Below are 23,253 nucleotides of genomic sequence, written 5' to 3' on the forward strand. Positions count from 1 at the left end.
AGTGAGAATTGTTAATGACTGCAAAACGCATTTCCCGGAAGTGAACAATTAAAAATATGGATTCTCATTCCTTCAAGTTATGAACTGTGGGAAATTTTAAAAATGTCAAATTCAAAATCAAAAATTCCAACTTTTCTTTTGCCCTGCTGCAGCAAATTCTTCATCACGTCAGGAAGATATAATAATTTTCATAATGTTACGTGGAATTTATTGTAAAGTAGAAAGAGTGTGTGTGTGTGTGGGACTTAATTGAATTAGAGACAGCTGGTCTGAAGGCTTTGGTGTATCAAGAAAAGAGGCTAGGTTTGAAATGCTAAATAGGTAAAAAAAGGGGTAGTTTTAGGATGTGAGGTGTAAAGGGAACATTTGCATTTTTAAATAAACTAGACTAGCCTGAATTCAAAAGAGGGGGTGAAATGATTTAACCTAGCCAGGAGAAGTTAAGAAACAGTGGCCAGGATTTTACTTTTGGCGGGCGGGCTAGGCAGGAGCGGGTGTGGGCGGGCGGGCGCGGAGCCGATTGCCACCTGTGATTAGCTCCGCGGGCGGGCCAATTAAGACTTGTCCAGCATGAATTGCGGCTCCTGAGAACAGCGAGAAGGGGTGGGCAGAGACGGGGCCAATGGTCGCCGGGTGAAAATAGCAACCTGGCGGCCTATTCAAAAACGACACAGGCAGCCTTCCAAAGGCTGCCACCGAATTCGCACAGGAGGATGTCAGATAGCGCTCTCGGAGAGCAGGCCAGGCAGGAGGGCAGGTCAGCGGGTCAGCCTGCCCCCAGATTTTCGGAAGAGTGCCTCGCTGTCTTCCTTGTGGAGGTGGCAGCACGCCGCAACATCCTTGTGCCAATGGACGGGAGGAGGAGGCCCCCCCCACATAACAAAACATGCCTGGGAGGAGGTGGCAGTCAGCTCCCACGATGTGGTGAGACGCACCTGGGTGCAGTGCCGCAAGCGGTTTAATGACCTCTTGCGATCAGGGTGAGTACTGTGTTGGCATGGATTACTTAGCACTGCAGTTAGGTTGGCCCTCCCTGGCAAACTTCAGAATTTTGTTTTTGTATTCATTCATTCACAGGATGTGGGCTTCGCTGGCTGGGCCAGCATTTATTGCCCATCCCTAGTTGCCCGTGAGAAGGTGGTGATGAGCTGCCTTCTGGATCCACTGCATTTGTTGCAGGAACACCACAGTGCTGTTAGGGGGTGAGTTCCAGGATTTGGAGCTAGCACAGTGGAGGAGCAGCAAAACATTTCCAAGTCAGGATGCTGAGTGACTTGGAGGGGAACTTCCAGGTTCCCATTTATCTGCTGCCCTTGTCCTTCTAGGTGGTAGTATTCATGGGTTTGGAAGTTCTTCGAGTGTGAGTGGCAAATGTAATGGAGGCAGCATCTGGGCAATGGGGTGAGCCCTGGCTGCTTGGAATGAGTGTCTTGCAGCTCCAGGGTCACGAATCGGATGAGCTCTGCGAGGTTTTCCTCAGGTGGGGTTGGCCAGGCTGCAATGGCAATGCAGGTACAGGGTCGACTAATCAATGCCCCTCCCTCCTTTCAAGAGAAGACAGCCCACAATAATGCTGAGAGGCTGCAGACTGGCGGAGGGCAGGCCCACCTTCTCATCATTACCAGATATGAATAGGAGGCACTCGAGCTGGAGAGGTGCCATGCACCCAGGTCAACCGGCCGCGGTGAGGTTGGGGTGCCACTGGGAGGTAAGACTGCCGTGCACTGAGGTCACAATGTCTGTCATAGCAAACATTCCACTGTTGACTGTATATTGATTTCAGCATCCAATATGGGATCACCATTGATAATGGAAGGAGGAGCGCATCCTGATCCGGGTGCCAGGCATGCACATTAACAGTGTAACGACTTCTACTAATCGAATGTCCTTGTTCTTCCTTTCAGTCTCACCAGAGCACACCTGGACTCAGGAGGCAGAGGGACCGCCGCTTACCCCTGAGGGCCCAGAACACATTAACATACCAGCATCACACCCTCTCAGCCAGGCAGGCACCAGCAGAGATACCAGCACCTCGATGGGAATAAGATCATCGGCTAGTATCTCGGTGCACAGTGGTGAGGGCACTTCGCACTCGCTTGAGGTGCAGGCGGAGGCAGAGAATGCCCAGGGCGCCAGCAGTCGGAAGAGTGTTGGGGACCAGGCACATGCTCAGTCGGTGGCTGATGATGTGCCTCTGGAGTCATCCCTGAGGCAACAGATGCTGGAAGTCCAGCAGGGTGTGTGGGAGGATCTGGCAGATATAGATGAGGGAATGCGTGCCATGGTCACTGTGGTAGAGGAGTCCATGTGGAGCATGAGCAATGCAATGAGCCTCATGGCCAAGTGCAATGCCTCCTCCATGGAGAGAGTGGCGACTCTCACAGAGAGGCTCCTCCAGGAGAACAATGAGGGCTTCCTGGGGATGTGCTTGGACCTGCAAGCCCTCGCAGCGGCATTGACCTCAGGTGGTCTGTGTCAATGTGGGAGATGGATTGGGCACCCAGTTTCCCAGCTAGGTCCCCATCCATCAATGGTGAGCAGGGAGGTCCAAAGTGACCTCACGTTGGCACACGAGCTGCCTGGCGTATCTGCGGGCTTCTCTCAGGGTGCTCCGGATGATGGCAGCAGCTTCTCTGCCCCTCTGCCAGTGACCATGGGTTTTTTTTTTCCCAAAGGTTACTGGTAAAATTGGTACTATGATAGATTTTTATTATTAGAGAGGTAAAGACCAAAGACATAGTGAAACAATGGGAATTTGCATTCAAAGGGGAAAGTATGTGTAAAGGAGAGAAGGTTATGTGCAAGGGAAGGCATTCTAAGATCTAACAAGTATGAAAAGCTTCCAGCCTCTGTGCCCAAACTGCTGTCTGCAAGAACTGAAGTTCAGAAAACTCACTTTGAATTCGACTGTTGAGGGTATCATGTTACTTTGCCTGGGTCTTTTAAAATCTGTGTGATTTTATTGTTTCCTTAATGGAGGTGTAACTGGATTAACTATGGGAGTTAGGAGTTATAGTTGTAATTTGTAAACCTACGTATGTGCTTAAAATCATTTTTTTTATTAATAAAGGTTTAATTTAGTTTTGTAAAATAGCCAATGAGACTCAGAGGTCTTATTAATACTGAATTCAAAGCCTGTATCTTAAAATAAATACAAATTGCAAATAGCTATGGCAGCTGCTTCAAGTTTCCCTCTGGGATTTGAGCAGATTGGCATTTACCATTCGCCTGCCATAACAGCCATGAGAAATACCACTCACAGTTATAGGCATTGCTCACCTGTTACCACCATAATAATAAATCTCACACACTGTTTGTTTCATTTTATGGGCAGGATTCCACCCCCCCACCCCCTGCAGTTAGGGGGGTTGTGCGGGAGCGGGCGTGAGTGGGTGGGTTCCCGATTGGCGCCCCCAGTTGAGGACTCGCTGCCATCTTACGTGGGCGGGCCAATTAAAGCCTGCCCAGCGTGACATCCGCCCGGAAACACTATGCGCTCCCTGTGTGGGCAAGGGGGGCGGGATTCCCTGAGCCGGGAGTGCGCTCTTTCGTGCATGCTCAGGAAAGAGCGCACAGATCTCCCTGAGGCAAAGTGCTGCCTCAGGAAGATCGGCTCAAGATTCAAAAGTTCATCAAAGGCAGAAAAGATTTCTTGACATGTCCCCTCATGTGACACTGTCACATGAGCTGGGACATGTAAATTTCTTTTAAACACTTTATACAAATTTTAAAACCGTCATGAAACCTCATTCCGCCCATGGATGAGGTTTCATGTATTTTATGAAGGCCGCCTGGACTCCTCGCCTGCCCGCCAACCTTAAGGTTGATTGTTTTAATTGCTCGTTAGCTGGCCTTAATAGGCCTTTGACAGTTCAGCGGGCACGCAGCTGACTCGGCTGCGCGCCCACCGAGCTGAAAATCTAAATGATGTGGGGTGACGTTGGGAAGCACATCCGACATCACTCCGTGCCATTTTACGCGTCGGCAAGCTCGCCGACCGGAAAATGCTGCCCTATGTTAATCAACATCACAGTTCTGGCTGATCAAATATAACACAAAATAAAAACAGATATAAGACTACCTCTACTCTGCCATAACAATTTGTTCCTTTAATAAATAAAGGTTCCAATAACGTGTCATGGTGATACACACAGCTGATCTTACCTGATGGTGTGAAGTAGTAGAAATAGTGCAGTGCCAGCTGTTTACAGAACTGGAGAGATCAGGCAGCAATTTGTTGGTCTTGGAAGGTTGCAACGTGTTGCTTCCACTTTGCTTTCTTTCAATTGTAGCCTTACACTGCATATTAACTATATTTCATTAACAACTGTTTGTACACTTTGCAAATCTACAGGAATTCCTTTCTTCCACAAGATTACTCTGCATTGTTGGTTGGACAAGGTGTTTGCCATGTGGTCCATCGAGGTGGCAAACAAACATGGTGCCCAGAATATACGTGCGCACTGACACATTCATACAAGGTGGCTGCTGCTGATCTGGAACCTGGGCCATATAAATCTCTCAGATTTTTAATTCCAAGATAAATCATAGAGACCTATAAAATTCTAACAGGGCTAGACAGGGTGGATGCAGGAAGGATGTTCCCAATGGTGGGGGAGTCCAGAACCAGGGGTCACAGTCTGAGAATACAGGGTGGACCATTTAAGACTGAGATGAGGAGAAATTTCTTCACCCAGAGAGCGGTGAGCCTGTGGAATTCGCTACCACAGAAAGTAGTTGGGGCCAAAATATTGTATGTTTTCAAGAGGGAGTTAGATATAGCTCTTGGGGCAAAAGGGATCAAAGGATATGGGGAGAAAGCGGGAGCAGGCTATTGAGTTGGATGATCAGCCACGATCATGATGAATGGCAGAGTATGCTTGAAGGGCTGAATGGCCTACTCCTGCTCCTAGTTTCTATTTGTTGGCAGAAGTTTGCATTTAATGGACTCAAAGGGTTGTTGGGCAGGGGAAGCACCTGCCATGTGCTGCTTGACACATTTTAAGGAGGGGGCCCTGGAATTGCTGGATTTCAAGGCAATGGAGAAATTGATCAGAGGCCTCTCTTAAACATTAGGATACTACAATGCTTTCCTTTTAATTCCCTATCTCTTTCTTCACTCACATTCAGTTGCCTCTAAGTAGGCATACATCACAGCACTCCAGCTTAACATACCATGATGTCTTGGAACGTAAAGCTAATTTTTCAGTAGTGTTTTACTGATTATATCAAATATCAATTTCTTTCTGCACCTGGATCACAGCTCCAAGCAGCAACACTGCAAACTAAATTAGCATTTAGGTGATTGTTAATATAAGAGGCATGAAGCCACACAAAGAGGTATTGTTGAAATGGCTTCTGTCTCAGTGTCCCTTTAATACAGTCACTTAGCAACTGGAGCATTCCTATAGATGCACTAGAGCCTCTACTTCTAGGGCACTGTCCTAATTTGCATGATTTTGGGGCATCTAGTGCAGTGCACACTGGAGCTGCATGTGGCAGGCATTGAGTACCTGATTATATGGGTTGCTGCTGGCACCTAAAACATTCCAATATTGTGGGTGATCACATTATTTACACAAAAAAAGGAAATGTAAAAATGCTAGAACATACATAGCAAGTCCCTCAGTATTTAAAAAATAAAATATTTGTTAGCATTGATGAAGCAAAAGAGCAGGTTGATGAAACTGGTGCAGTTGATGTTGTATCTATGAATTTTCAAAAGGCATTTGATAATAAAAACTTGTCAGCAAAATTGAAGCAACATTATAGAGGCAGTGATTGTATGGATGCATAATTGGCTAAGAGGCAGAAGCAGGGGTAGTGGTGAATGAACATTTTTCAGACTTGAGAGAAGTATGCTGTGGTGTCCTCCAGAGTTTGGTATTAGGACCACTGCTCCTTTTGATATGTATTAATTACCTGGTTTTGTACATATAGGGCACAATTTCAAAGTTTGTCAAGAACAAAGTATAGTTGAAGACAATAAATGGAAGAATAATAATATTGGAGAGAGTACTAGACTTCATGTGGACATTAAAACCACATCGTACACATTCTATGCTCATCACTCTTGTTGCTAATTTTACTGTCTCCTTATTCCCTGCATTTTGAATTAAATATACAGGGAATAAGGAGACAGTAATACGCTTCATGAAACCTCATCCCCACCGTGGATGAGGTTTCATGAAAAATGCGAAGGCCGCCTGAGCTCTTTGCCTGCCCACCAACCTTAAGGTTAGACAGGCAGCTCAGCTGGTTGAATTAATTACTATTTAAATGGCCTTAACAGGCCTTTGACAGTTCAGCCGAACTGAAATTCTAAATGACGCGCGGTGAAGTCGGGACGCTCGCCTGATGTCACCGTGGGTCATTTTACGCGTTGGCGAGTGGGCCCTGCCTCCGCTCACTGACTGGAGAATTCTGCCCCAGGTATCGATAGCACATGGATGAAGAGATAATCTGTATGGAGCTCAAATCTAAACCATTGCAATAGACTTTTGAATAATAAATCTCTTTATTTTGTGACTCACATCATGAACAAGTGAAAACAGGAACTAAAATTTATTGTATTTATTATAATTTTAATAGATTGTGTTTCAAAGGATGGAAAAGGACTATACAAAGAATTATAGAACATAATTCATTTACATAATGAGTACAAGTTTTTTTTTACAGAATGCTTAGAAGAATACTACAAAATACAGAATAGCCAAAGCAGACAGTTATGAGTAAAATGATAATTTTGATAATACATATTATTGGTCAAAGTGAAAACTCATACTTGTATTTTGGCATTTTCACAATTAGTTAACACTGGAAGCAACGCATGGGTAGGATACAGTGGTTTAATAGGAGGGAAAGGGTGGAATTCATTCACTGAACTCACGTTTACACGGTAGTTCAAAGTGCTGGTTAAATGGTATGTCTTTGGCAAGAATTTCATACCCAACTGTATATAGTTGTGTAGGTTGTAAAAAAAAAATTGCAGTGATATAAAATAGTTCTACATAAACCTTAATATCTATCCTACTTGTACTAAAATGCCAGTGATTCTGGAATGATACACAAGGTGTTGCACACAATATAGAACGGCATGCACCTCCAAGAATGCTTAGTAACACAAAATTGACAGCCAAACTGTGATTGAGCACATTTACCTAAATGTGTTTGTATTGTACAATCATCAGATTAGCTGCCATCTATTCAGGATATTGTGTCAAATAAATATAAATTATGAGTGTTTTTTTTCCTGATTGGTCTATTTTTAAAACTGCTTTATCTCAACCAGCTCAAGACAGTAAAAAAATAAAACTAAGCATTGACCCTTCACCTCAACAAATAAAACCAAATGATAACGAATAATCACAGAAACCAAATATCTTTTCTGACTGTCTGAACTAAGACCAGTTATTCTCTAAAGTTCACATCCCTGCTCCCCTTTAAAAGAAATCAAACCTGCTCTTACCATCATTCAACATATACAAACCTTCCAAACATGACCTGTTATTGCTCCAAATTATTGTCGTCCTGCAGTTTTTTTTTTCTTAGTTTGTTTTAAAAAGAGGGTCATTCTCCTCAAAATAGGGTCTGGCAGCGGAATCTATTTACTTCTTTTGCGATCCTATCATGACCTTTGATACAAAGTTCACAATAGCACTGGCAGGCTGCTCAGGGTCATGTTCAGCAAACAGGTGGCAGACATTATCAGTGGCACTTCCTTGTTTCCTTGCCACAAATCCAAAGATTCTATCAAAATAAAAACATATTATTCGTGGTTTTTATACACAAGCAACGGCAAGTTAACTTAAGGCTATTCTGCAAAATTCTACAGATTTTAAATGCTTACTTTGCTGAGGTACCATCTTTTGTCCACCTTTTGAGGAGAGGGGAGAAAAGAAAAGACTCATTAGAATCACAAACCCCTCTCACACAGTCCAAACACTTTATTGTATCAAGAAGATAGATTAAGACAAACACAAACGTACTTCCTTTCTAGTGGGTCCAAGGCACAGAAAATCACTGTGTTGACAGCATAATGTCTTCTGAAGAATAGCCTATTAAAAGGAAAAAAAAAGCTATTGTCAAAAAAAGTGAATAGGACAGCGTTAATTATGTAGCAGCAGTGAAATTCTGCTAAAATTCTGCATATCTGAAATATAACTGCACAAGAGATAGATAATGGACTGATTTTGAAACATTTAGAAAAATGTTTTAATCTTGATTTGTAATGGGTGAGCTGAATTGGCTGCAATGGCGAGTATGTGGAGTTAACTCGCAGATCAGTCACGTTCTTACTGAATGGCAGACAGGCTCGAGGGGCTAAAATCAGGCTTTATGCAGTGACTTATTGGAAAACGAGCGCTATGGATTTTGGAAGTACAGAAATGTCCTTAGCTATGACGTCTTTCTTGTTCAAACCTCTTCCTACATTGGTTCAAAAATGAACAAATACTTGGGCATGCTGGGTGATTTGCAGCGCCCATAGAAATATACATTAAAACAAGAAAGAAAACGTCACATCTGAAAACAAATGATGGACTTAGATTATATTGACTCTTTCTATTTTTTTATACATAATACCCAACATTTCCATGTTAGCTAATAGGGAAGAGAATGATCTGCTTTACAATTTACTGTGCACAAGCTATCCTTTCACTTCAATAAGCAGCTACTAATGAGAAACTGTAGTTGCAGTTTTCCTGCCAGAACAAGTTTACAGCTTTTAATTTATCTCAAAATTATATATTTAACATGAAAAAAACAATCATTCCTTCTCAGTGCCCTCCCAAAATAAGCGCACCTCTCAAGTTAGCCTGAAAACTGGGTTGCCTGAATGAAGCAAGAAGTGGGCTGGTATTGTGCAACACTCAGAAGTGATAAAGTGCCTCAAGAGAGGAGAGATCTAGCATCTGTGAGACACTATCCTGCACCTTGTCTAAGAATGGGAGAAATATGTTAAAATGAGATACGATATCCAGGAGTTTTCTTGGAGATGCTCCTGTTCCATTGCTTTAACTTAGCCAGAAGTATGGCAGGCAATTTGTTTATATGCGTAACTAGGCTTTTTCTCTGGGCTTCCAGCAGCAAGTTGGATCAGTTCCAAGGAAATTACCAGCCAAAATCCCCTTATAGTTTTTTTTTTAAGAAGAACACTAACAGAGGCACTTGTATCCACCCTGTTAAAATCTTCAAAGTGTGAAACATTTCTACATCATTGATCATGACAAAAATTCTAGCCACTTACAACTTTGGGCCTTCAAAAACTTGCATACAAATATCTATTTCCATAATATACACGTGTGATATATTCAATAGCACAAAAGAAATTGAACACTTTTGAATTCTTGTATTAAGATACTCCGCAAGAGTAGACTGAGTGAATATTATAAATAAAAATTATTTTGCAGTGCTTACCCAAAGTAGAAAACCACCATGCTCCCACTTTCAGTGAAAACTTGCTCTTAAGGATAGTTGTGCCAGAGCTGCATCATATTGATTGAATTATTTAAATTCGGTCAAATATTTGCTCCTTTTCTTGTTTAATAATGGACAATCCTTTGCTATGTATATTTCATTAAAATTATCGTTAATCTTTAACCCAGCCATTGAGTTAACCCACATCATTTTGAATGCTATCAGACTCCGTTATGCTCACTGTATCAATGCATTTTATAATGTTCCAAATGGTAATTCTCTCCATATTGGTCACTGATGTAAACAGTATAGGGTTCAGAACAAGGCACTGCAGCATTCTGCCACTCAATGCCCTTCAAACAAAATTTATCCATTTATCATCATCTTCTGCATTCATTTGCCAAGCCAATTCTCAGCTTAAATACCTATTTTACCAGTACATCATGTACCTCAATTTTATTTTAAAAATTCCAAAATCCAAGTATATTATACTACTGGTTAGTTCTTATCCACTAACTTAGTTACTGCCTGAAAGTCCTGATAGATTGTGATGGTAAGTGTTTAATTGTCCATATCCCCTATGGATTAGGCTATAATCATTTGATCATTTCCCACTGAGAAAGAAATTATTTGGAGGTAAAGGCTAGGAAAAAATGAGGAAAATGTTAGGTTTCATTTTACTGTTCCTGTCTAAGTCCAAGTTAAAATACAGGATAAACTTACTTTCTTTGATTGTCAGTCAGCGTAATGCCTTGGGCAGAAACTTTAAAATGTACAACAGTGGAGGCTGGAGATGGAGTTTGCATCAATGTTTCTGATGTTGCTTTCTGGATTGCTTGATGGCCTGTCAGAGACTCCATGTCCACAGAATTTAAATACCACACATTACATGCTGAAAACAAAAGCATACAGGAAAACCTTTCAGATCATACTTCTCTGATAATATCTTATGTCACACAGCCTATTTTATAAATAACCAAATTCCCTTTCCTTACAAATATTAATGAGTTTATACTAAGTATTTTAATGTTTACGAATACTATGGTACAGCCAGCAACAATCTGTAGCACATTTCCAGCGACCAGCAGACACACAGAGAAAGAGTATTAAGCATTTAATAATGTTACTAAAGTACACCACATCTAACAAATTTGGTAAAGGGTCTTAACCAGCTGAGTTGTGCTTTTACATGGCAGGTTATTCAACAACCATAAATAAGTCAGCAGCGAGACTGATTTGCTACAGCAACACTACAGTATCCTTACCTGCCCCTTGCTTTAATAGTTCTGCAGCAGAGTTTGTAGCAGCTTGGGCAGAAGCATCTGTCCCATCTTCTAAAGGATCTATTAAAAAAAATGTAAAAACACATTCAACTGCCCAATTCTGATTTCCTACTTGTGTAAGCTATTCAGCACCAACAATGAATTAGCTGAGGCTTATTTTAAAATAAAGCTGATTATAATCACTGAGAAAGACCCACAGATTCATGAGATCAGCATTTTGGAGAAACAACTGTAATTAATAATCAGAAAACAAATCAAACATAAATTAAATGTGTAAAAGCCAAGAAAAGGGTGAATAACTTTGTAATGTTCTGAAAGTCTTTTCTGGACTGTAAAAGAAGTCTTCCAAAATGGGGTGTTGTTTAGTAATGTCTTTTGGCATGGACTGCAGCGGTTCAAGAAGGCAGTTCACCACCACCTTCTCAAGGGCAATTAGGGGTGGGCAATAAATGCTGACCTAGGCTGCAACACCCACATCCCATGAACAAATAAAAAAAATACTAAAAGAGCTAATCAGCGGAATTAATCACATGCAGCTAGGAGTAAATAATCAGGCCACTGGAAAGCACAGACACATCGTTACCATTTCATCACCACAAGACAGACACTGAAACATTGAATTTAGAAACTACTAAAAATAAATTGTAACTTTGAGCATCACCAGCAATGGTCACGTCCTTTGGATATTATAGCACTAAAACACAGTATAAAGGAGATGACAACAAACCCGCTTTTGATTTGGACTTGCTGCACCAATGCAGACATAGCAATTTGCTGTGACAAGTAATATCCTTTTATATTATTATATAGTGAGTTAATTAATTATTAAAGTGCAGCTTGAGTTTAATATTTGCAAAATGTGCTTTGAAGCAATGCAAGATAAGGGAGTATTTACTCAAACATAAATTTGTACATTTATAACTGTAAATACTTTCTAGGGTTTGAGAATATTTTCCATGTATGTTTTATAGCCCTGGAATCAAAACTGGATAAATTTGAATTAATAGCACAACAAAGGTTCAAGACTTGTATATGATACATGTGTACAAAGCTGAGAAAAGCCAAAGAAGGAATTTTTGGTGCGTAGCTGGAGAAAGCGACCCAATTAGTAAAGGTAGTATTTTTTTTAAACTCTTCACAAGTTGGCTCTTAAACTGTTACTCAATACAACATAAAGCCTAAAGTTGCTGCTACAAGTTATAATGTAGTTGACTGTATGGAATTGTCCACTTGCATATATGCATTGAATGGAGGAACATACACCTGATTATCTGTACCATCAAGATGCCACTAACTATACCTTGTAGACCCTAGCACACCCACCGGAAAATGATTGTGGGGAAATGTCTTCAGAAGGTGCAGGCTGGTGGAATGCCAGATACAGAGCTATGCACCCATTGCAAGGTAACCTGCAGCTATCATGCATCACAGGGTTGACATATTCAGTGGCAACTATGGGCACTCTATGGTACCATTAAGGACCAACCTCTTTACTACTCCTCATGAATCACCACCTTCACTTCAGGTAGGTAATTAGCCATAGTTCACAAAGGACCATTAGAGAGAGACAATATTGTTTGAGGGGCACTACACCGCATCAAGCGTGGGGCAAGGTAAAGAGGCAGGCCCCCATGAACTTTCACAGCTGGTACGAGGATTGAACCAGTTGGCATTATTTTACACCACACTCTAGTTATCCAGCCAACTGAACTAATCGACCCCCACACCTTTACTGCAGCAGCCATTAAAACAATTCAAGGGCTGCTATCACTTGCCAGTGCTTTCACTTTGGATTTAATTTTTTAGCCTCTGACAATTTTACTCTAGGCCAAGTCTACCAATAGGCTCAGACACCTTCTGACGCTCTCTGGAGCTGTTAAGCACTTTTGATCATCATTAAGACATTTCCATTTGAATTGTCCTTTCCCTTTATGTTTCACAAATATGCAGTTTTCACTCCTACCATGTGTGTACTCCCTGCATCTGTCCAGATCCATACCTCCGTTTGGGTCTGTCTGAAGCGTGCCAATTGCCATTCAGGTCTAAACCATGCTAACAATGGAAAATATAGGCTAACATCTTAAGTAACACTTCCAGAGTGATAAAGATTTATTTTACAACAAAAGTAAAAGATTAGCTGACATATTTCATGTCATGTATATTTTGAAAACGAATACTTTTTAAATATAATTACAATTGTATCATTTGAGAGTATCATTAGTGCAGTTTTTCAACCGTGTTCTTCTGCCAACTTAAATATTTACCTCTGTCAGGGATGAGTAACTTGCAAGGCAATGCCAGTGGTGTGATGGAATGTTGATAAACCAACGCAGTCAGACTCCCTGATTAGAAACAGTAATGCTTATTAGATGCATAGAAATAAATTCAGCTTCAAAACATCTGGATTATCTTAGCTATATATACTTTACTTCTAAAGACTAAACATAAAAGCATACCAAAGTATGGTTCGTTGGGGCAACCCTTTAATCGGACTCCTTTCTGGGTACATTCAATCAGGAAATGTCTGACCAGCTCATTCGATAAGTCTCCCACTGCTGCCAAATAAAGGAAGAGGATTACACCTCACAGAATCACAGAATTGTTACAGCACAGAAGGAGGTCATTCGACCCACCATGTCTATGGTGGCTCTCCGAATAAGCAATTCACCTAGTGCCATTCCCCCACCTTCTCCCCATAAACTTGCACATTCTTCCTTTTCAGTTAATAACCCAATTCCCTCTTGAATTCCTTGATTGAACCTGCCTCCACCACAGTGCATTCCCAATCTTAACCACTTGCTGTGTGAAAATGTTTCCCCTAATATCTCCATTGTTTTTTTTTCAATTAACTTAATTCTATGGCCCCTTGTTCTTGATCCTTCCACCAACAGGAACAGTTTCACCCTATCTACTCTGTCCAGACCCTCATAATTTTGAATACTTCTATCAAATTTCCTCTCATCCTTCTCTTCTTCAAGGCAAACAGTCCCAAATTCTCCAATCTATCTACATTCCTCATTGTTGGAACTATTCTCGTGAATCTTTTCTGCACTCTCTTTAATGCCTTCACACCCTTCCTAAAGTGTGGTACCCAGTACTGGATGCAATACTTTAGTTGAGGCCGAACCAGTGTTTTATACAAATTTAACATAACCTCCTTGCTCTTGTACTCTATGCCCCTATTAATAAAGCTTAGGATATTGTATATTTTATTAACCATGCTCTCAAACTGTCCTGCCTCCTTCGATGACTTATGCATATATATGCCAGGTGCCCCTGCTCCTACACTCCCTTTAGAATTGTACCCTTTATTTTATATTGTCTCTCCATGTTCTTCCTACCAAAATGAACCACTTCACACTTCTCTGCATTGACCTTCATCTGTCACCTGTTTGCCCATTCCACCAACTTGTCTATATCCTTTTGAGATCCTACGCTATCCTAATCACAGTTTACAATGCTTCCAAATTTCATACCATTCACAAATTTTGAAATTATGTCCTGTACACCAAGGTCTAGGTCATTAATGTGTATCAGTACACACACACACACACATACATCGGTTTTATATATATACATACACATTGATTAGTAGATTGTGCCGATAGATGTCAAATTAAATTCTAATGTGGAAAAATGCAAAGTGATGCATTTTGAGTGGAATAATTAAGGAGAAGACATATACATTAATTCTTTTAAGACTACTCTTTAAAAGAGCAGAGAGATTTAGGGGGTTCAGGGTACATCAATCTTTAAAAGTGGAAGGGCAGGCTGTTAAAATAAAGCATGGCAATCCTAGGTTTTAAAAGTAAAGGTACAAAAGCAAAGAAGTAATCGCAAACCTGAAAAATCATCGAATAGGCCACAGTTGGAATTATGCGTCCATTAGATGCCCTACTTTGGGAGGAATGCTTGGCCACGGTGAATGTGCAGGTAGAGTTCACTAAGATTTTTGAGACCCTTTTGTCATGACAAAAGAAACTACAGCTCTTTTCATCAGGCCAAAGAAACTTAAAGGTTTTGTCACCACAATGGACTAACTACTGAACAGATTTCAAACAGCTATCATGGATCTTATCACCATTCTCCATGCTTTTCCCTTTTGACCTTGTCTGAACTCCCACTACACCCAGCACCAAACTGACCTTGCTAAAGCCTCGAATGATGCCCACTGTAACTAGTGCCTTACTCATCTTTGTCCTCTTCTAACTATCTGTTGCACACGATCCTCTTTCATTGTCTCCTCTCCACTGTCCATCTCTATAGGATGGTCTTTGCATTGTTCCATTACTATCAATCCAAATGCAGCCATCCCATTTTCAGCAATTTCTGCTCTTTTCCTTCCACACAATATCACTTCTGGAGTCCCCCAAGAGTCTATCCTTGGTTTTATTCTATATACCGCACCTTGATGGCATCTTCCAAGGGCATGGGCTTAGCTGCCAGATGTATGCCAATACCTAACTCTTCCCTGTCACCATTTTCATTGACCACTTGAATGTTCTAATCTACCAGGATGCTTCTTTGACATCAAGTCACGGATAAGCCACACATGAGGCTCACTCTTCAGAAGACTTTGGCCCTGTTACAGACTCAGTATTCTTGATGCTGTTTGAAATACCAACCCCACCATACCCAGCCATTCTCTCAAGCTGAACCAAACAGTTTTTGTTTTATTGTAAGATTTAATTCTGAGCTAATCTTTAAATCCCACATTCTGTCCCTTACCAAGATTACTCCCTTAAACCTTTCCAGAGTTCCCCACTTCTACCCCACCAATGCTCCCTTACTGCCTCCATTCCTCTTCTCTTCATCAGCTCCAATCTGTCAAAAACTCGGCTGTTTGAGTTTTTCCCTATGGTAAATCTAATTTCTCTATCAAATCCATTCAGCAGACTCAACACAATATATTAAATTCTCATTCTTGTTTTTAAAATCCATTTATTACTTATCTCTACAAGTCCTCAACACCTCTCAAGTGTCCATCCCTGTGGTTCTAGCCTTCTATTCGGTACCATCCTCTCTTCACCCTACCATTCATGTTAAGTTCTTCAATGACACCAGTCTTGTTCTCCAGAACTTTCTCCCTTGCCATTCCATCTCTTTCTTTCTGACTTTCTTTCTGACCCATTTCCTATTCACCCTCTTCATGTCTTGACATTGATGCTCTAATATCACTGTGCAATACCTTAGGCATTTTTCAACATTAAAGGCACTTCACAAATTCCAAGCTGTAGACAAAATACAGAGGAAAGGCACAGTCTGTGTGGAAGCCATTTTGAAACATGAAATACCTTTCTTGCTTTGCTGAAGCACAGAAGCTGGAGGTGTAGCGACTTTCATTGCCAATCCATAGGCACCTCGGAAAGAGTGGCTGTCCCGAACGATGAATGACCCTGGCTCCTTGTCCTTTAGTAATGCAATGGCTGCAGGTAGAATCGGTTCTCATTAATAATTAAACTTAGGGAAGTCTCTCAGGCTGTGGATTGCTTCCCAAGATTGTACTGAAGAAATCTGGTAGGAATATTTCGCATCACACACAAAAGTCTTCACATTGTTTTGCATCTGATTCGATGTATACAATAAGGGCAGGATTTTTTGATCAGTTTGCGGGCATGCGCCCGACACGCCTGGGTGTGAAATAAAGCGTGTTGATGTCGGCCGAGCATGCCGACGTCAATGTGCACTCTCGCGATACTTAGGTCGGCGGGTGCGCGCCGCAGCCAGCGGTATGCCTGCTAACAATTAAAAGGCCTATTAAGGCCATTAAATTAACAATTGTGCTGAATTTTTCACTGCCCATTCAACCTAATGGTTGACGGGCAGGTGAAAAACCCAAGCAGCCTTTGCATTTTTTTAGGAAATCTCACCACCGGCAGGATGAGGTTATCTAAAGCAAACAAAAATAAAATAAAAATTTTACACCTGAATTAAAAACATATCCCTGCTCATGTCACAGAGTCACATGAGGGGACATGTTTTATGATATTTTAATTTTGTTCATTAGTTTTTTAAATCAGCGCTTCATCTCCCTGAGGCAGCTATGTGCATCAGGGAGACTGAAGCGCTCTTTCCCGCGTGTGCGTGAGGTTCGCGCTAGGCCCTCTCCTCCTCCCCTCCGCCCACAGAGACAGCGCTGAGCGCTGCCACTTCATTCCACGCTGGGCGGGCCAATCCAATCACGGGCAGCAGTTGGCTTCCCAACTGCCCTCACCGAGCACCCCCACCAAGGGCAAAATTCTGCCCTATATGTTAATACTGAACTCATCTCCTCCATAATTTCCATTAACCTACATTGACACTTGTGGAGTAACTGATTATTTTTAAGCACAAAATATTAATGCCCACCTGCAGAGTCACGCCTGGATTGTGGTATGGCTCTCCAAATAGGTTTTGGAGGCAAAAGGAGGCAAACCCCACCCCTAAAACTCTCTGCCACTCAATAAAGTGTGGGACTTTGATCCTGGCATTAATGCTGAGATGCATCCGTCACTGATGTTGATGCTGCCCAGGCTTGAAAGGATTTGGGTGGTGCCATCTCATTATAACATTAATAGCAGGCATCTGCACAGTTAAGGGTATAATTCAGGCGCCCACCATGGCAGAGAGTTTTAGGGGTGGGGTTTGCCCCCTTTTGTCTCGAAAACCTATTTGGAGAGCCATACCACGATCCAGGCATGATTCCCCAGGTGGGCATCACATCTGTCATGCTACCGTCAATATGTTTGCTTCCACTGGCTGCCAATGATCTCCTTGATGTATCCCAGGCCACAAGCCTGTTAGCTCACCGTTTGCAAGTCTCAATGCCCCAGCCTCTCCCTCAAAACCAGATTATTATGGCAGGAGTGCATCAGAATGACTAGAGATTTTCAGCCCCCAAGTGTCTATGCCATAATTTTCTGAAGCTGAATTTGAAAGTGTTTTTACAGACCATAAAATATTTACTTTTAGAAAAGGGGTCTGAAAGGTGGATAGAGTTTGAAATAGAGGTGACAATTACACAGCCCAAGTAATTCAAGTTTTCAAATCTCTCAGAGATCATCGTCATTATGCATTTTTCAAATGTCATTGCAACATGTGCCATCTTCTGTTGGTAACAGAATGTTTAACATTGCAACTTCATTAAAAAGGAGTTACATGGAAAAAAGTTATGACTAAAGATTTTCCAAATAAACACACATACCAGCAGATTTCCTGCTGCCATTAGAAGAGAAATGATTTCCTGCTTTATAACTGAGCATTATATGATTCGCACAGCATTAATACGCAATGCACTATTTATTATTCTGCTGCTGATCCCGAGTTGCATTTAACTTTAACTATGCTCTTAAAGCCATACACTTCTTAGTAAGTGGACAGATCCTGAGGTCAATTTAAGATTACCAGCTGTTGATGAGGCAAGTTTCCAGTCCAAAAGGACTTCGAATTTTTCAGATTGTGGTCAGGAGAAATCAATATGAAATTACTGTTTTTCTTTTTCCTTAATTCCTCTGACACATTCCCAGTGACATCATTATTGTGGCAGATGCACACTACGTATAAGATTTCCTCATACAGAATTAGAAGAAAAGATGATTGTCTGAATACACTGAAGATGTAAGTTGTTAGCGATCAATTAAAAATATTTCTCTGGCAACAAATGGTATCTGTGGGGCTCATCATGATGTCCAGTATTCTAACAGAAGGAGCACTGAGCATACATCCAATCAATGAGCAGGCATCATTTGCAAATCTTTTGTCACTGTGGTCATGACCCGATATGAGAACACAACTTGCGTTAACTATTTTTAATTTGTTAATGGTTGGGAAAGGATTAGAACTGAGCAAAAGTTTCGCCATTTATCACCCTTCCAGCAATCCAACATGGTTAGGAACCTTTTGTGTAATAAATTTGTCGTTGTGAACCAACACTATTATACAAGTTCTTTAATATGATTTGCGTCAATTCAAACACTGGAACTAATGGACAACTGCAGTTAAATCACTTGAAATGCTACTTGCTCCAGTCTCTTCATGGTCCAACTTTTACTGGAACACTTCCTATGGGCAGTTCACAATAACATAAAAAATCTTTCGCATATTCAGAATTGACTGAAACACAATGTGTCTCTGCCTCACCTTGTTCACGTGATATCTCTGGCTTATACCAAAATTTGGATGTGTCTTGCACGAATTTTACAGTGACATGTTTGTCAGATGAGAAAGCAGTATCTGGAACTAGAAAGGAAAAAAATATATCAATACAAGAAAATGTACTAATTTTGAATTTAGGCTTTGACTTTGTGCTTGCAAAATTGAACACACAATATGGTAGTCAAAACAATCAGATTATATGGATCCATTTTGTAAGACAATTCCCAAAATCATGAAAGGTGAAATGATAAAAGTCATTGATCTGAAATGTTGGCCATGATTTTGAAAATAATGTGCCATCACTGATGTTATAACCGGACCTGTGCGCCACTTCCATAACTCTCTTTTTGCCATTTCCCTAGAAATTACAATTAAAATTCTCAGTGCCGGCAACATACACGTGAAACACGTACCATTCCGCATTGGGGGAAAGCTTTTCATTGGTTAAACCTACCATCAGTTGACAATGCTGCAGCTGTGGGGTAGGCTCCAAAAGAGCCTCCTGGCCAATCAAGGAGGCTTAGCATCACAACCAAACTCCTGCTCAATTCCATTGCAATTAATATAAGGCTTATTGAGAGCACAAAGGTGTTAAAGATGGCAGGGGTCTATTTTCAAACTTAAATTTCATTTGTAAATACTTCATATTAAATTGGTTTCACACTTTATTCATATGTGCATAATTGTTATTTGTTGAGGTTAGCTTAGTCAGAGAACTAAATGTACTGGCATGCCTCATGGTTGGTATGCTTTGATGGTTACAGGGGAGTTGGGGACATTTCCTTTATTGTGGAAGAAACAATGTTGTGTTTTTTATGTTCACTCTTTATTGAATGCTCATGTTAGTATCCAGTGTTGTATTCGCCACTCTGTGGGACATGGCTGAACTTGCAGGCTCAGCTGGTCCTCCCTTCTGTGCATTGTAAAGGACTTTGTCTGAGATCTCTGTCAGCGGGGATATATGAAGTATTGTAGGTGAGCTCATAGTCCTGTAAGAGCTCTGCCAGCCAACACCCTGAGATGAACACACATTTAGACAGTCCTAACACCACCCTTTAGGCCCCTCATTTTCTTACCCTGACTGGCCGTCCCAACCACCCCTCCCTTCACCACATCGAGACACCAGGCACTTCCCACCTCACTCCCACTGCCCCCGACTTCACCCTCTATCCTTCTTTGGATCCCTCTTTCACTTCTCCATGCCGCTGTCCCAACTCCAAAATGCTCCCACCACACCACTGACTCACTCTTGCCTGTCCCAAGCCTCCATGCAAGCTGCCATTCTCCTGCTCTCCTCCTTTGTGCCATAGAGTTAAACAAAGAAAACCGCTGACCTTACACAGAATTGCACAAAGCCAACTGGTGCACACCACCTTGAAAAGATCATGAACCGGTGCCACGCGATTCTCATGGGCCATTAACTTTATCCTAAGAGTAGAACTTTATTAAAAACTGTTTCACGTTAATGAGTATTCATGGTGTGCAAATGTATTCCAAGTATGAACCCACCACAGGCTGGCTTAATGCTTGGCATGTTGCAAACATGCCACTGGCTTTATCTCTGCATCTCCACCCTCAAAATTGAAATTTTGCATCCCGCCTAATTAAGTCACATGCACACCATGTCTCCTGCTCTTCATAAGATCGCCCCCGTTTCTTTCTCCACAGATGCTGTTGGATTGGTTGAGTATTTAGGTTGGCCATGGAAAAGGACAAGGAAAAATCCGGAGCAGGGATAATTAATTGGGGGGAAAGCCAACTTTGATGGGATGAAAATGCATCTGAGTCAAGTGAGCCGGAGATTTGCAGGTGGAGGCAGGAGAAATAGTGGGAGGTATTAAATAAGCACTTTGCGCTTGTCTTTACAAAGAAAGAAGATGCCACCCAGGCCGAGGTGAGAGTGGTGGTAACTGGTACACTCAAAGAATTTACAATTGAGAAGGAGATGGTGTTAGAAAGACTATCTTTACTTATAATAGATAAGGTACCAGGTCTGGATGAGATGCACCCGAGGGTACTGAGGGAAGTGAGAGTGGAAATTGCAGAGGCACTTGTGATAATCTTCCAGTCTTCTTCAGATACAAGGGTGATGCCAGAGGACTGGAGGATTGTGAATGTTACACCCTTGTTCAAAAAGCCAGCAACTACAGACCAGTCAGTTTGATTTGTGGTAGGAAAACCTCCAGAAACTATAGTTCCGGCCAAAATCAATGGTCACTTAGACAAGTGCAGGATAATTAAGGAAAGCCAGCATGGACTCATTAAAGGAAAATCATGTTTAATTAACTTGCTGGAGTTTTTTTTGAGGAGGTAACAGAGAAGGTTGATAAGAGCAACGCTGTTGATGTGATGTATATTGATGTATATTATAAAAGGCATTGGATACAATGCCACACAAGACTTGAGAGCAAAGTTCTAGCTCATGGAATAAAAGGGAAAGTAGGCGCTTGGATAAAAAATTGGCTGAGTGACAGGAAATAGAGACAAGTGATAAATGGGTGTCTTTCAGATTGGAGGAATGTCTGTAGTGGAGTTCCTCAGGAGTCAGTGTTGGTCTTCAGGCATGTTGATTGGGCAGACAAGTGGCAGATGAAATTTCATTGCTGAGGAGTGTGAGGTGATTCATTTGGGCAGGAAGAGTATGGAGAGACAGTATAAAATAAAGGAGAAACTCTAGAGGAGGTGCAGGAACAGTGTATATGTACTCGGGCCTTGGTGTATATGTACATGGGTCATTGAAGATGGCAGGGAATATTGAGAGAGCAGTTAATAAGGCGTATAGTATTTTAGGCTTTAAAAATAGGGCATTGAGTATCAGAGTAGGAAGGTGGTGTTGAACTTGTATAATACACTAGTTAGGCCTCATCTGGAGTACTGCATCCAGTTCTGGGCACCATACGCGAGGAAGGATGTGAGGGCATAGGAGAGAGTACAGAGGAGACTCAAGAATTATTCCAGGGATAAAGAGCTGTAGCTATGAGGGTAGATTGGAGAGGTTAGGACTGTTTTCCTTGGAGAAAAGGAGGCTGAGAGGAGACTTGATAGAGGCATTCAAGGTCCTGAGAGATATGGACAGGGCAAAGAGTGAGAAACTGTTCCCCCTCAAGAGAACATCAAGAACTAGAAGGCACAGATTCAAAATAATTGCCAAAAGGAGTAAATATGACGTGAGGAAAAATGTTTTCACTCAGAGGGTGGTTGGATTCTGGAACGAACATCCTGAGAGGGTAGTGGAGGCAGGTTCTATTGAGGTATTCAAAAGGGAATTGGATTGCTATCTGGAAAGAGAGAATATGCAGGGTTACAGGGATAAGGCAGGGGAGTAGGACTAGGTAGAATGCTCTTTCAGAGAGCCAGTACAGACTCTATGGACCAAATGGCCTACTTCTGCACTGTAAAAATTCTGTATTTCCAGCATTATCAATTATTAATCACAAAATCATGTCATATCAGTATTAAAGCAATAAAAACACAAAATTATTTTCATAATTCTTTAACGTTATTCAACTTTAACAAATAATCGCTAACATAGCACCAACACGCATAGATCTTTCTTACCCTGGACTTCTCAAAAGATCGTCTAAAAAGTAACAGGAAACATTTAAGGTTGATATTGTGAACAGGGTTTTAAACATTATTGTCAAATATGAACTTTTGTTCACCTATGAGTTGCTGAGCTTTGCAAACCAGGAGAGCCCACATACAACCATTGTTTTATGCTGCATTGGCGATCTCAACCAGAACAATAACAGGGCTTTGAGAATTAGCCTCATTCCCATTGAATTAAGGACAGAGAACCTAACCACTGGTTTCTCTTCTGATCACTGCCCTTTGAAAGTATATTTGGATTTCCGGCCAGGAAAGGACTAGACTGAAGATTCTCCAAATGCTCAATGTTAGGGCTCGCACACAAATGACAACCATATGGATGAAATAAGAGGGTTCCAGGGATCCCTGAAACTATACCCCAACAAGGACTTGATGGTTTCTGAAGAGGAGGAGGGAGAAATGGAGAAAAATAATATAGAGGTCAAGCTGACAATGAAGTATTACTAGCATCAATATTGCAGCAACACTGGCATTGATAGGGACAGAACTCAACACCAGAAACAAATTAGGCTCACATTTCTGTCATGTTGTGATCTAGCTTTTAGTGCTGCAAGTTACAATAATAGAACAGCTGTTTATTTTACACTGGAGTGGTGCTTCAATCTTGTGTCAGGCAGCACAGAGCACCTTCCCACATTTCAAAGTTTTAGCTCTTTAGGTTAAACCAGATGCAGCATCAGCCCTGAGTAACCGTTATGGTCCAAATTTAACACCAATCACATAGCTTTCTGTATTCCACTCTGTTCTCCTTTGGCTCAGCTAATGTTTTGGGGAATTAAATTACCTTCCTGGCCTTCAAAATAGCCATGCA

General features: G+C 41.4%; 1 protein-coding gene across 2 annotated transcripts in view; it reads right to left on the reverse strand.

The window, feature by feature from the left end:
* Positions 1-6,520: 6,520 nt before the first annotated feature.
* tns3 (tensin 3) overlaps positions 6,521-23,253 on the reverse strand; it is a 493,703-nt gene continuing 476,970 nt past the window's right edge. For both annotated transcript variants that reach the window (XM_078538616.1, XM_078538617.1), the window contains exons 24-32: positions 18,819-18,917; positions 15,995-16,126; positions 13,157-13,255; positions 12,965-13,042; positions 10,683-10,760; positions 10,141-10,309; positions 7,989-8,057; positions 7,850-7,876; positions 6,521-7,749 (exon numbers count right to left, since the gene is read on the reverse strand). In XM_078538616.1, coding sequence (XP_078394742.1) covers positions 7,608-7,749; positions 7,850-7,876; positions 7,989-8,057; positions 10,141-10,309; positions 10,683-10,760; positions 12,965-13,042; positions 13,157-13,255; positions 15,995-16,126; positions 18,819-18,917 — 893 coding nt within the window. In that variant the 3' untranslated portion in view covers positions 6,521-7,607. The remainder of the gene's footprint in view (positions 7,750-7,849; positions 7,877-7,988; positions 8,058-10,140; positions 10,310-10,682; positions 10,761-12,964; positions 13,043-13,156; positions 13,256-15,994; positions 16,127-18,818; positions 18,918-23,253) is intronic.

This window comes from Cetorhinus maximus, chromosome 3 (genome assembly GCF_964194155.1).
Source record: "Cetorhinus maximus chromosome 3, sCetMax3.hap1.1, whole genome shotgun sequence".
Classification (NCBI taxonomy): Eukaryota; Metazoa; Chordata; class Chondrichthyes; order Lamniformes; family Cetorhinidae; genus Cetorhinus; species Cetorhinus maximus.